The following is a 12,755-nucleotide window of genomic DNA, read 5'->3' on the forward strand; positions in this document are numbered from 1 at the left end:
AAATCGTCCATAAAAATAAGGTCATTTAGAAAATATTTTTTTGTGAAAAATGGTTTTCAAAAATTGCGAAGAGTAAATAGAATTCTGTATATAAAAGTGTAAAATTTTTTTTTATTATTCTTGTATTATTAATATATTTTTGACTTTTTTTCATTTTTCTCTAGCATTTTTTCATACAATTTTATTTCTATTTCTAAACGTTTTTTACCTTTTTATTATTATTATTATTTTATGTAATGTTAAATCTATCTAAGATTTTTTTATCTGAGTTACTATTTTCTTATGTTTTTGGTAGTCGCTATTTTAAAAAGGGAAATATATAATTACACTACAAATTGTATAGTTTAAAAAGTTTATTACTTAACACTATACATTTAATATTTTGCACCACCAATTAAATAGTTTCCTCTATAAATTTGATACTTTGCATTAAAAAAATGGACCAGGAACGCTATTTCAGTTTTTAACCGGGAGAAGGGGGGGGGGCAAAAATTGGCCAGTTTGTTGTATTTTTTTAATAGTGAGGATTTTGTTGGTTATATTACATATTGCGACAGACTATGATGGGCGAGATGTTTTCTCCAAGCAGTGGTGGAGAATCTGGCGGAGGGATGACGTCAGTGGAAGAGCCTCGGAGGTTTTGTATGTGGTGTGGCAGCGACAGTATAGCTTGCTGTTATAGGAAGTTGATCTCTCTTTGCTACAGTGATCATATGATGGTGTCCCTCTCAGGATGTGAGCATCTACCGGAGTCTACCAGGTGATTACCCTTTCCTCATTGGAGTCCAGGCTTAAGTATTCATGGCTGCAAAGCTTGCTGACCAATCACAACCATACAGCTAATCGTCGCACTCGCTTCTTATAACAATGAAATAAGTATACACCTTTGGAAAGTGAGATTTTCTTGCTAGATATTTCTGAGGAGAATTGCGTAACGGAATTATTGTGGCCTTTCGGTGCAATTTGTCTTCCGGTGATATATTGTTTCCCGTGACCGTTTCGTAACAAAGAAATATTCATTCAATGCACCGGATAATCCTTGCGTGTTATTTATGAGGGAACCCCTTTTTTCTATTCGTAACGAGATTTTGTGTGATTGTACTCTTGTCTGAATAATCACTTTTGGTCAGAGTAATTTCGCGAGTTTCAGGAATACAATCCCCATAAAGGTGGGCATCTGTGTGGTCCTCACAAAAATAACATTTTTTTTATATTATTATTATTTTAATTTTTTAGCGAGGTTACCGTTTTTTGTTTTTTTGACAAATAAGCGGATTAAGATGACTTATCTATTTTAGCCGAGATATTTTTAAAACAAATTTTATTTCGCTATAATTATAAAAATACTACGACAGTTACAGTTTCATCAAATATTATTATTTTTATTATAAAATTTTAATTTAAAAAAATATTTTTTAGGAACAACTTTTAACTATTGTTTAGTATTTTCTTAACTCTTATTAGATATATTTATTTAAATAATATATTAATTTACAATAAAAAATATCAGTTGCTAAATTGAAAACAGAATTATAATCCATTGGTTTTTAATTATTTATAAAGTGTGATATACTTATACAAGTTTAATTTGTTGTAAAATTAGCATAAATTGAATGAGCATCTTGACATATTTTTGCATATCAATCAAGTGTTTAATTTTGAGCGAGGAATTTACAAAAACACACAATAAGAAAAACTAAATAGTCACTTGGCTAAAGAGCAAGCTTTGAACCGGAACTTGAATATCGCGTGAGGTCATAGCCGGTATTCACTTATTTTTTAAGAATCAGGGGATTCCTATAAAGAAAGCGATATATAACGAAAAACAGGTGGATACGATAAGACTGAAGGATCAAGCAAACAAATCGAACTATTTTTAATAATACAATACAATCTTAGGAGTCACAAAAAATAATAGATTTGTTACTCATAGATGACGATAAAAAATAGATCTGTGAATCATAGATCGCGATTATTTTTGCCAACTGTTATAATTGATTATTGAGAAACAATGAATTGCTGCCCACTCTCGCCGATATACTACTACGGGGGTTCACCGTAAAAATCGAAGAACGATCTTTGGAACATTTCCAGGAAAGCGACATCAGTTTTCTCGGCAGCGCTTATTCTTCAATTTTCTAAAGATTGATTGGCGATTCTAATGATTTATCTGGACCAAAGCCATGACTCGGCGATAAAATTATTTTATTGCGAATTCAAAGCTGATGACTAAATTGCAAATTTGGCACTAATTATAAATAAATATTTTTTTGGAATTAATGACATGTATAATATTTACAAAACACATGAAAATATACTTTCAGTATATGAAATAAACAAGCAATGTATACAGTAGAAGTCAGAATAAAAAATAACATTTGCAGATTGATTTACGAACCGCGATTTAAATAAAAGGTCTCATTTAAAAAACAACTTACAACTTTTTTTTACTATGGCTATAATTATATTCATAAAAAATAAAAAATCCAGACTACATTACATTTGCCTATTTTTCAACTCAAGATTGGTCGCCAGCATTAATAAATAAACAAAACATCCAATTTTTGCATTTTTTACTGATTAACTTAGTGAACGTAAATCGAATACAAAATATTTAAAAAAATTTAAAAGCCCTGGATAATTTCGATCAACACGAATACAAATTATCGTTTACATTTTTATATAAAAAATAAGAGACTATTATTAATTTCACGCATTTTAGTGGCATTATTTTCATTGTTACATAAAACTTTGATGCGTGACTAAGCCAATCACATTTTTTTGGAGTCACTCAAAATTAGTTACGCAAGACTTTTTATTTAATTATTCATTGCAAATCTTTAGCATTAACCCGATGTGTTACAACCAGGTAAACACAATCAACAACCATTAAATACATAAAGAGATATCAGACTAAAATAGTGACATTTATTTCACTGATTATAATTATTTTTTATTAAATATCCGTTGTAACCTGGCAGGCGTAAACCCAATGCGTTACATCTGGCAAATCTGTACCAACTGAGTAAGTCAGTCGGATATAATGAATACCTACACTGGTGACATATATATTATTAATTATAAATTATTATTTGCCCTACAATTTATAATCAATAGACGTCACTGCAGCTGGATCGTTTTTTTTTCAATAATATTTTCATTTTTATAAATTCAAATTTAAGTGCCGCTGCAGGGGGCTCGAGCCCGCAACCTCAGAGTTACTAGTCTGAGACGTTACGGACTACGCTATTACGTCCTAAACTATTATGACAGTTTAAAATCAATAGATGGCACGATGCACAATTTTATTGTATTTATTAATCACGATATTTTTGTGTTTATAGATCAGAATTATAATTATATATTATTTGCTAGACGCGACAGAAATTAAAAAATAAATCATGAAGTCTATGTATATGGAATTCGAACTACTGTTCTATTGTGTTGGTTATTGTTTATAAATTTGTGATTAAGAATTAGAGCAATTATCGTCTTTTTACTTTACATGATGTAAATTACGAAAGAATGTGCATCTAATTCCATTTGAGTGTACCTCAACAAAAAACGGTCAGCCCAAAATATCGTTACTGATCAGGTAGCAAACAACTTGAATGTCGCTTGTGAACATGTCAGCCACACGCCAAATCGAGGACGAACTGAATTCGGATAAATATTGTGTTAAGTTGTAACGTCATTTTTAAATTCGGATTAAAATATTTCGTTATACTGAGATCAGACTTCGTTACAATGAAAACATTTTGTATGAAAGTTTTTCAGGAAAAAAATTAAGATTCGTTTTTCGGTTTTATTTCACTGTCGTTACAATGAGAATTAATTAATTAGATTATATTTTTTAATTTCATGCATTGATCAAATTAAAATATGAGTCCACGTGTTTTTCCATCAGAGATAAAAAAAAATATCCAGCACAGTATATAAAGCACCAATGTCGATTAAGCGGATACCTTCCATTCCGGAATATAAGGAGCAACCCCAGATGATTTGACTCTCTGGATTTCGCAAGTAGACATTTTTTATAGCATCTTTACATAGTGCACCATATCTATTATTTTAAATTAGTGAGTTTATTTATTTTAAATCACTCTTTTCTATGTTAGATATACAACTATATACACTCCCTTTACTAAGCTACATTTATTTCTTTATCAAATGTTTTGCAAATACTGTTAAAATGTTATGTAAAAACGCATATCACGTAAGCACATTCGTAGTATCTTTCGATCATCACAAAAAGTAGTTTTTTTTGCAATTAAACCAATTTATTGCACCCATTTCGATTTTATTTTAAAGACTTTGAAATGATGATTGGTTATAACCGACAAACTTTTAGTCTTGCCGTGTCGACAACCTAGTTGAGGAACACACGACATTGTGGATTTTATAAATATTTTTCCGTGAAAGCATATAATTAAGTAACCACTCAAAAATGAGTTTGACATATTCATAAATGAGTGAGATGTTCCAAAAAAATCCAAGCAAGGATTACGGATATATTTTGAATTCTTTATGACTGCGAGAAGTGATGCGTTTTTTTCACATCTACATATACTATAAAAACATTTCAACTAGTTTTTTGGCAACTTGAAGTTTTGCCATATGAACTGGTTTGTTTTTATTACTGTTTTTTTTTAAATTGTCAACAATACTCTGGAGTTTTAAATGGAGAGATGAAAACTAACATAATGAAAAATAAAGGCCTGTCTTCAAAACTATACTTAACTTTTTTTTTTAGTAGTCTTAAATGTGTCATTGCCTGATAAAACTTTTTACTATTAACAATACATATAGCTAAATAAAAAAGATGCATAAAATAAATTCATTATTTTGATTTTTAGACCAACTGTATATATGGTTTCATGTGTTCTTTATGTTTTTAATTAGCATTAGGTATATTCACACACTCAGAAAAAGTTAACAAACAGCAATTAGAATGTCCTTAATCTAATCAATAATTAATTTAAAAGCAAATCAAATTAACCCATTGCATTTGACTAATCTAGTATAATTAAAAATATGTATTTGGATAGAATAGATTATTGCAAAAAAAACGCTTCATTCATAAACATCTTGACCTTGCAAGTCGTTAGCCATTCACTCAGCAGAGCCAATACATATATAATATCCTCGCTGCAATCACCCGATAGTCATCGCGTCGGACGTAATTTGCCACATTCATCTCCGCTTCTGAATCACGTGCTATGGAACACGATAATGCATAGAAGCAAGGTGAATCCCCGTAACAAACACCATCCACAATGAACCCGATTCATCAGCTTCCCTGAACAGATCCATTACTAACACAAACCACGTATAAGAATTGAAGCACCAATTCTCCATCCTCAGTCTGGAGTTAGCAGCTCGCGGAGAGACAGCAGGTTTTTAGATAGAGACCAAAAGTTCAAGTACCCGATCGGTGTATGTGCTATAACTGTATATTTTTTCATCAGTGATTTAGCGCCAAGGCGGGCAAGATGTCCTCTGATGGAGGTGAGCTGTAATTCATTAGTAAAAGTGAAAAATATAGTGTTTGTGTGACGTCATAGGGTCTCTCGAGATTACAGGGGCCCTATTCGTATAAAAGCCAAATCTGACTACTATGGCGTTCAATAGTAGTTGGGTGCCTGATCATAAAACATGGCCTTTGTGATTATTTTGGTGGCAGCTTTTGCCGTTTCGGCATTAGCACATCCTCTTTCGAATTATGTGGGAGGTAAATATTGTAATAGTGTTAAAAAATCAGTGCTGAATCGAAAAATAGTGATTTTTACATGTATTGTATTTATATTCGAAGGTAGTACATAATTAAAAATATATTTTTAATTTAAAAAAAATCAATCAATGTTTTTAATTTATTTTTTGACTAGTAAATATATATAAAAATATATTGTACATTTTTTTAACGTATAAATAAAATATCTGAGAACTAGTGATTCGTTTTTAACGTACGAGTATAATCGCATCTACTTAATAGCACTGCAAAACAATTTTATAGATATATCTAAAAAATCAATTAAAAAGAGTACAGCATTATTGCACTATTATTAAAAAAAATGGCGAATTTATAAATTAAAAAAATAATATATAATGCAAAAAAATGATTTTGATTATTATAATAAATCATACAATTCTAAAAATATTCTAGCAATTTTTTAATGCTAGAATATTATTATAATTTATTTCTTATTTAAAAAACACCAGCGATTAAAAACAATAATTAGGTTATCTGTATTTGTGTGTAAAAAAATATTTTTTGTTAAATTATTATTTTAATTTCTATTAATTAGCATTTTTGAATATTTAACTGTTTTTCAATAATTTTAAAATGAGTTTTTTATACTGCGTTTTTTAATTTAAATTTTATTTTAATATCCATTGTACTTAACATTTTTTACATAATTACTTTTTTCCCTATGGTTTTTTAAGAGCTATTAATTTTTTGATTAACCGCCATTTTCAAACAAGATGACGGATCACATCGGCTAACGCACTAAATAGAGATATTAACAAGTTGTATTTTTAGATGTAAGTAGATATAATTAAAACAACGACAATTATTATGACTTCAAAAACCATTCGTCCCCACATAAATATAAACACATGTAAATGAAACATATTTTTTTTTTAATTTATTTTTTCAATGATTTTATAAGTTTTTTTATTAGTGGCCATTTTGAAACAATATGACAAATCAAACTGGCTAATGAACTTAGCTAAAATATTTTCAGGATCTATTTTCATAACAAATTTCATGTCGATAGCATTAAATAAAAAAATGCATATAAAACAAATTTTAAATGTTTATTTAATTTAAATTTAATTTAGTTTTTTGTCTCTTTTTTTTTAATGATTTTATCAGATCTTTATTTGTGACAATTTTGAAGCTAGATGACAAATCAGACTGGCTAACGAATTTAGCTGTATTAAGTATTATTGTATCTTCAATAAACGTTAAATAATAAATAATAGAAATTGTAAAAAAAATAGTTTTTTAAAACATTTTTTTACCTTTTTGATGAAATTTTAATTTTTGTATGGAATTTTGAAACAATATTGTGATCAACTTTTAAAACAAGTATTATGTCGATATGATTAAAACTACAGAATTTAACGTGTTTTCAAAAACTGTTTAAAAAAAATAAAAAATAATATAAAAAACAACATATTTAAAAACAATATTTCTATTTTAGTTCGTTTTATACATCTTTACTTATTTTTCTAGTTATACATTTTCATTTTTGAATAGCAGCCATTTTTAAACTATTATTTAAATATATTTTTAGAAAAAAAATCTTGTTTATATTTAATTAATTTTTTATTATAAATCTGACTTATCATTATTCGAGAGGTTTGCCCAATGCGCATTGTATACACAATAACTAAACAATTAAACATATAAAAAAAATTATGATCCCACATAATTTTTTCCAGCTCTTCATAGCCATCACCAAAAACGGTATTTGTGTTTGGGAGCTATTCGCTCCTCATGCACGCTACTCCTGCAAGAGGAGCGTTATCATGCACTGACGCCCTGGCCGCTACGGTTAAGGATAAGGGACGTGATTGCGTCTCTCTAGGCACTTTAAAACTCGCAGAGTATAATAAAAACTAGGAAAGTTTGCCTATCTTCAAATTTCGTTATATCCAAAAACGTATTTTATTAATAATTCTAATAAAATTAAATTTATACAAATATTTTTAAATGGATTAAAACTATTGCAATTTGAAAATCAATTGCATTTAAAGTCGATAGTGCTAAAAGAAACCGATAAACTTATATTGTTAGACAATATAAGTTTTATGACCGACTCTAGGAATTACGATAACATTTTGTTTAAGCATCCTCGAACATTGACAGTCAACAAAAAAAAAATGCAAAGATCAATGAATTACACGCAAAATATCATGTGATGGAAAGGGAGCGAGTTAATAAAACATATTTCAGTCACATAAAAAATTATAATGTAATAATTATTTACTCGTTCGTTCATATTATAAATATTAGCTAAAATATAATTTACATGCATAAGTATTGACCCATCTTTTAGAAATTAAATCAGTAAAAAGATTTTACATATAAAAAGAAATATGTTTTTTTTTATTTACATCTCAAATGCATGTAAACTGTTCTTCTTAATCCACGTCCCTATTTTTATATGCATGTTGTTGTTTCAAATAATATTTTTTTTGCGCAACTGATCACTCAAAAAATTGCGATATAATCAGAAAGCGCATGACATATAATATGTTCTCAACTAATATATTAAAAAAAAAAAAAACATAGATAACAGCAATAAGATTTAAATATTTTAATGTCATAATATGTCCATATTTTCAATAGCATCTGAGTTGATGTGTTTATCTTGAAAACACGTGATAGAACTCAATCAATCAATTATCGATCATTCATACATGATGTCAGCAAAAGATAATTTCGTACCGATTCATTCACAATTTTATCTATAACAAGCACTCAAAAATAACACAAATGTGATAAATGAGCGTTAGGTTGACCACAATAGAGCAACATTTCAAAATCATGACAATTATAAAAAAATCTGTCTCTGACCGGATAAGCATGTTTAAATTAATAGGAATTTATTGCAATTATGTTTTTTTATTAAAGTTTTACTCTAATCCATCCTATATAAGCAATTTCCGAAATTGTGAGCTTCCGCAGGCAGCAATTTTAAAATTTGCATTGTCTACGTCAATGTCAACGTTTCAGGTGCCGAATGCAACTTGACTATAGTGGATCGCGAAGGATGGAAAGCCAGACCGCCGACCAGCATCGAGGCATTGATCAATCCTGTGCCATATGTGGTCATCCATCATTCTTACATTCCTGGACCGTGTCATAGCGACGAAGAGTGCGAAGCTGCCATGCGCAGTATGCAGAAATTCCACATGGACAGCAATGGATGGGTCGACATTGGATATAAGTGAGTAATTTTCACATGCGTGCACCATTGCACGCCTGGGCAGACGGCGCTACTCATGCGCTAGAGAATCACCCATATTGGATCATAAACTAATTACTCATCCCTTCAGCTTTGCAATCGGAGGAAACGGTATGGCATACGAAGGCAGAGGATGGTCTAGGGTTGGAGCGCACGCGCCTAATTTCAACGTCAAGAGCATAGGCATATGCACCATAGGAGATTTCGTCTGTGAGTTTCATAACAAACTATAGTCGTTCCATATATTATATCATACACATTATTCATCATGTGTTTTTGATTCCAGCTATCCTTCCTCCTAAGCATCAGCTCGATTCTATAAAAGCACTGATAGCTGTGGGTATCAAGAACGGATATATCGCAGAAGACTACAAATTGATAGGCCACAGACAGACCAGACCGACTGAATGTCCTGGTCAGGCTCTGTACGACGAAATAGTCACTTGGCCTCACTATTCCCCCGAACCGAAGAGGAGCAACACGTAAACATGTTAATATAATACAGTAATGCCAAAGATACTTATACAGCCGTATTATGCATTTTATAGTCAATTTATTTTTGTACATAAATGTTTGTTAATAAAAAGTTTTATAGAATTGTTATTTTTTTATTATTGTCTTAAAATCTACTATTGAGTAAAGCATTTTAAAATAATACAATATAAGCAGACACGACCGTTCGACAAATAAGATAACGATATTTCTTGGAACCACTTTAAAATCGGTTTTCGAGAAGAGAGGGTGAGTAAAGCCTTTCTAAAAAATATAAATCGATTACTTATCACACGTTCCTTCGTCATGAGCAGGGAATATCAACAAGTTTGAGCCACGCCGAAGAATTGATCTTGGGTCGTCGACTAGACCCGAGAGAACAACAATGCGATTCTTTAACCCTTAAAATACAAGTCCATGCCAAAGTTTCGCAAACTTTAAATATGTAATAAACATTTTACTTCGTTCATGTGTTATAGTTTTAAATAGATATGTTAAATCCATGCATTATTGAGGAAAATCAACAACGTAAATTATTGATATTTAGTAAGATAAAAACAAGCAGCATATACGAATCAAGTTTATCGTAAACTTAGTTGAAAATCTTTGTGAGTCATATTTTTACTATGAAATCTCTTTCTCACAATACTTAACGAATGTATTTAATTCAAATAAGAAATATAAAACGCGGCGCTAGAATCAAGACGACGATTCAATGCGTTAGTGACGTTAATACATATTTTCATCATGCGGGAAACTCCCTATTGTTTCTTAGAAAATGTAATTAAAAACGGCATAATAACAAAAATAATTCCTAGTAATAATATGTTTATCACTTTAATAGAGTCAACTTATGTTTTTTTTCGCAACAATATATTAATATATTTAAATGTAGATGAGTCTTTTAACTGTTCTTTATGTATCCTATACTACTGAATAATTTACTGATATGTTTTTATGATCTAAGCTCAAAGCGCTTTATACATATATATGTCCTTAGCCTTTTTGATATCTATCTATGTGATGAGTTCTGAATTCTTGAGACTCAACCATGTCATTCACTATTAGCTTTCAATATTTAAATCTTCCGACATAATCGAAGCCTTAACAATAAATATGTTGATCTTATATTGCATTATACGCTTTGCAAATATTAAAAAAATATCATTAACTTGCTTCCTAGGGCAAAGAAATTAAAATCATTGAAACATTTATTATGGGTCGGAAAAATCAAGTTGCCGATTCTGACCGCGCGCTTGCTGGCCGTAAACTGCCTTACTTACAATTTGCTCTTAGCAACTAATTTATCGGATATTATTTTAATACTAAATACTACAAATATATCTATATTGAAATATATATATTTGGTAAGAGTGCAATCAGTAAAGATTACATATAATTAGAAATCGGCATATAACATAATCAAAAAGCTCGAAAACGACAGTCAAGGACTTGACGAAACCCTTCTAAAAACGCAACAATAACATAGATGTGTTCTGATTTTTATATCAGTCTTCACTGAGTATAATAATTGTACTCATTAAAGCAAGCATTCAATAGATTATATGGCATTTTCAATAGATTATATGAAATACTATCCTCAGAGTTTGATCATACGGCCTTATTGGTTAAAATATTTGTTTCTTATTAATCAAATCTGCTCGCAGTGAATATTTTAAAGGGTTCACTAGAAATCAGATCACACATACTCACTCAATTCGAGAGGCAGAAGCGTTAGCTCTTTAATGATACTGTACTCCATGTCAATCAGGTCGATCTATTGTGATAGACCACGATTTTGCGCCGGCACGATTTTATTGCTTTTGACGTGGATTTTTGACTTCTGAGAAGAGATAATTGTTTTATGCGCTCTCCTATTGGTCAACATTCGGTTTATATATGCTTCATTTAATATTGTTATATTTATTTTTAATATGAACGCTAGATAATTAAGCGAGTTCCTTCTTTAATTTAGTCAAAAAAAAAATGCATGCCATTTAATGAAATCGAAATATTAAAAAAACGACCACTGATTAGCCAATTTTTGCCCCTTGAAGCAAGAGCCCTAAGATTTAAGCAGCAGCCTCCAAAGAATGCCTTCATTAGATGCCAGTCGCTGACAAAGACCGGTTAAATCCGTGTTCCGCAGATTCCGCTCAGCGCCTAGAGACGCAGCCCCAGCACAAGCCTAATCCGACGGCAGGGAGCCCGAAGCCACGGATGCCCGAAAATTAAATTAACAATTGTATTACTCCAAATCTTCACCAACTTTTTTATCTCGAAATTCATAAAAAATGATGATTAATAAGCCTTTGCCTTAAACTGCTTTTATGAATCAAACTTCAGTTTCCGAAAAAACATAAATTAAAGGCTATCTTCAGATTTTTTTATTGATTAAGCACTTAATGTATTTCAGTAATTATGAAAAACAATATTAATTAAATGGTCGCCTCTGGAGTGTGTGCAGCAACCGATCATTTAGATGTAATTTTAGATTCGGGCGGATGTTGGTTTTTGTATGCTCTTAGCGTAACCTACGACACGACTTTTAGTGTAACCTCACAAAAAATTATCAACGGTGTTAAATCGCATAATCTTGATGGTATCTTGTATCACCAAAACGTGAAATAATGCGACTTAGGAATTTTTCACCCGATGTGTGGCAAGTTGCGCCGTCGACCTGGAACTACATGTCATCCACATCAATATCTTCGATGTCGTGCCTAAAATAATCGGCTATCATGCGCTTATAGCACTCACCGTTGATTGATACAGTCAGATCATCATTATTTTCAAAAAAGTAAGGCTCAATAACGCCACCTGATCACAATGCGCACTTTTTACGCATGTAATTTTCTCGCGAAGCACATGAAAATTTTCCTCGCCCTATATGCGACAATTTTGCATATTAACATACACAGAGAGGTGGAAAAAATTCTCATAAGAGAGAAGGATTTTTTGAAAAATTAGCATCAACTTTCTGCTCTAACACCAAATCTGCGTAAATTATTCGCTATCCATGGTTTTTAGGCTTCAGTTCTTATGTTATTGGTGCAAGTCCAGATACAAAATGCGCCAAAGGGTGCCATAAGAAAAGGCTTAACGCTGCGAACGCCAACGAATCGACAATTCTGGTTCTTCGGCCACACTTTAACTTACAGCAGCAAATTTTTTCACTACGTTGCGAATTGTTCGCTCAGTAAGTCGATGAAATTGACCATAATCTTCTCGTATGTTTCGATACACAGTTCGTACAGAATTGTTATTTCTGTAGAACGCGTTGAG

General features: G+C 30.9%; 2 protein-coding genes across 3 annotated transcripts in view; one reads left to right on the top strand and one right to left on the bottom strand.

The window, feature by feature from the left end:
• The window catches only part of LOC148232599 (uncharacterized), a 29,901-nt gene that overhangs the window by 3,173 nt on the left and 13,973 nt on the right, over positions 1–12,755 (bottom strand). The window lies entirely within an intron of this gene.
• On the top strand, positions 5,218–9,575 carry LOC148232600 (peptidoglycan-recognition protein LB-like). Of its 2 annotated transcripts, XM_088191536.1 has the most exons (5): positions 5,218–5,396; positions 5,469–5,508; positions 8,747–8,960; positions 9,070–9,188; positions 9,265–9,575. In XM_088191536.1, the coding sequence occupies exons 2-5, from the start codon at positions 5,493–5,495 to the stop codon at positions 9,462–9,464; spliced, it is 549 nt and encodes a 182-aa protein (XP_088047662.1). In that variant the 5' UTR covers positions 5,218–5,396; positions 5,469–5,492; the 3' UTR covers positions 9,465–9,575. The 2 variants fall into 2 exon arrangements, with proteins under 2 accessions (XP_088047662.1, XP_088047661.1); XM_088191535.1 differs by lacking the exons at positions 5,218–5,396; positions 5,469–5,508 and adding an exon at positions 5,577–5,731.

This window comes from Plectrocnemia conspersa, unplaced genomic scaffold (genome assembly GCF_051122295.1).
Source record: "Plectrocnemia conspersa isolate PC_06_02 unplaced genomic scaffold, ASM5112229v1 ptg000009l, whole genome shotgun sequence".
NCBI lineage: Eukaryota > Metazoa > Arthropoda > Insecta > Trichoptera > Polycentropodidae > Plectrocnemia > Plectrocnemia conspersa.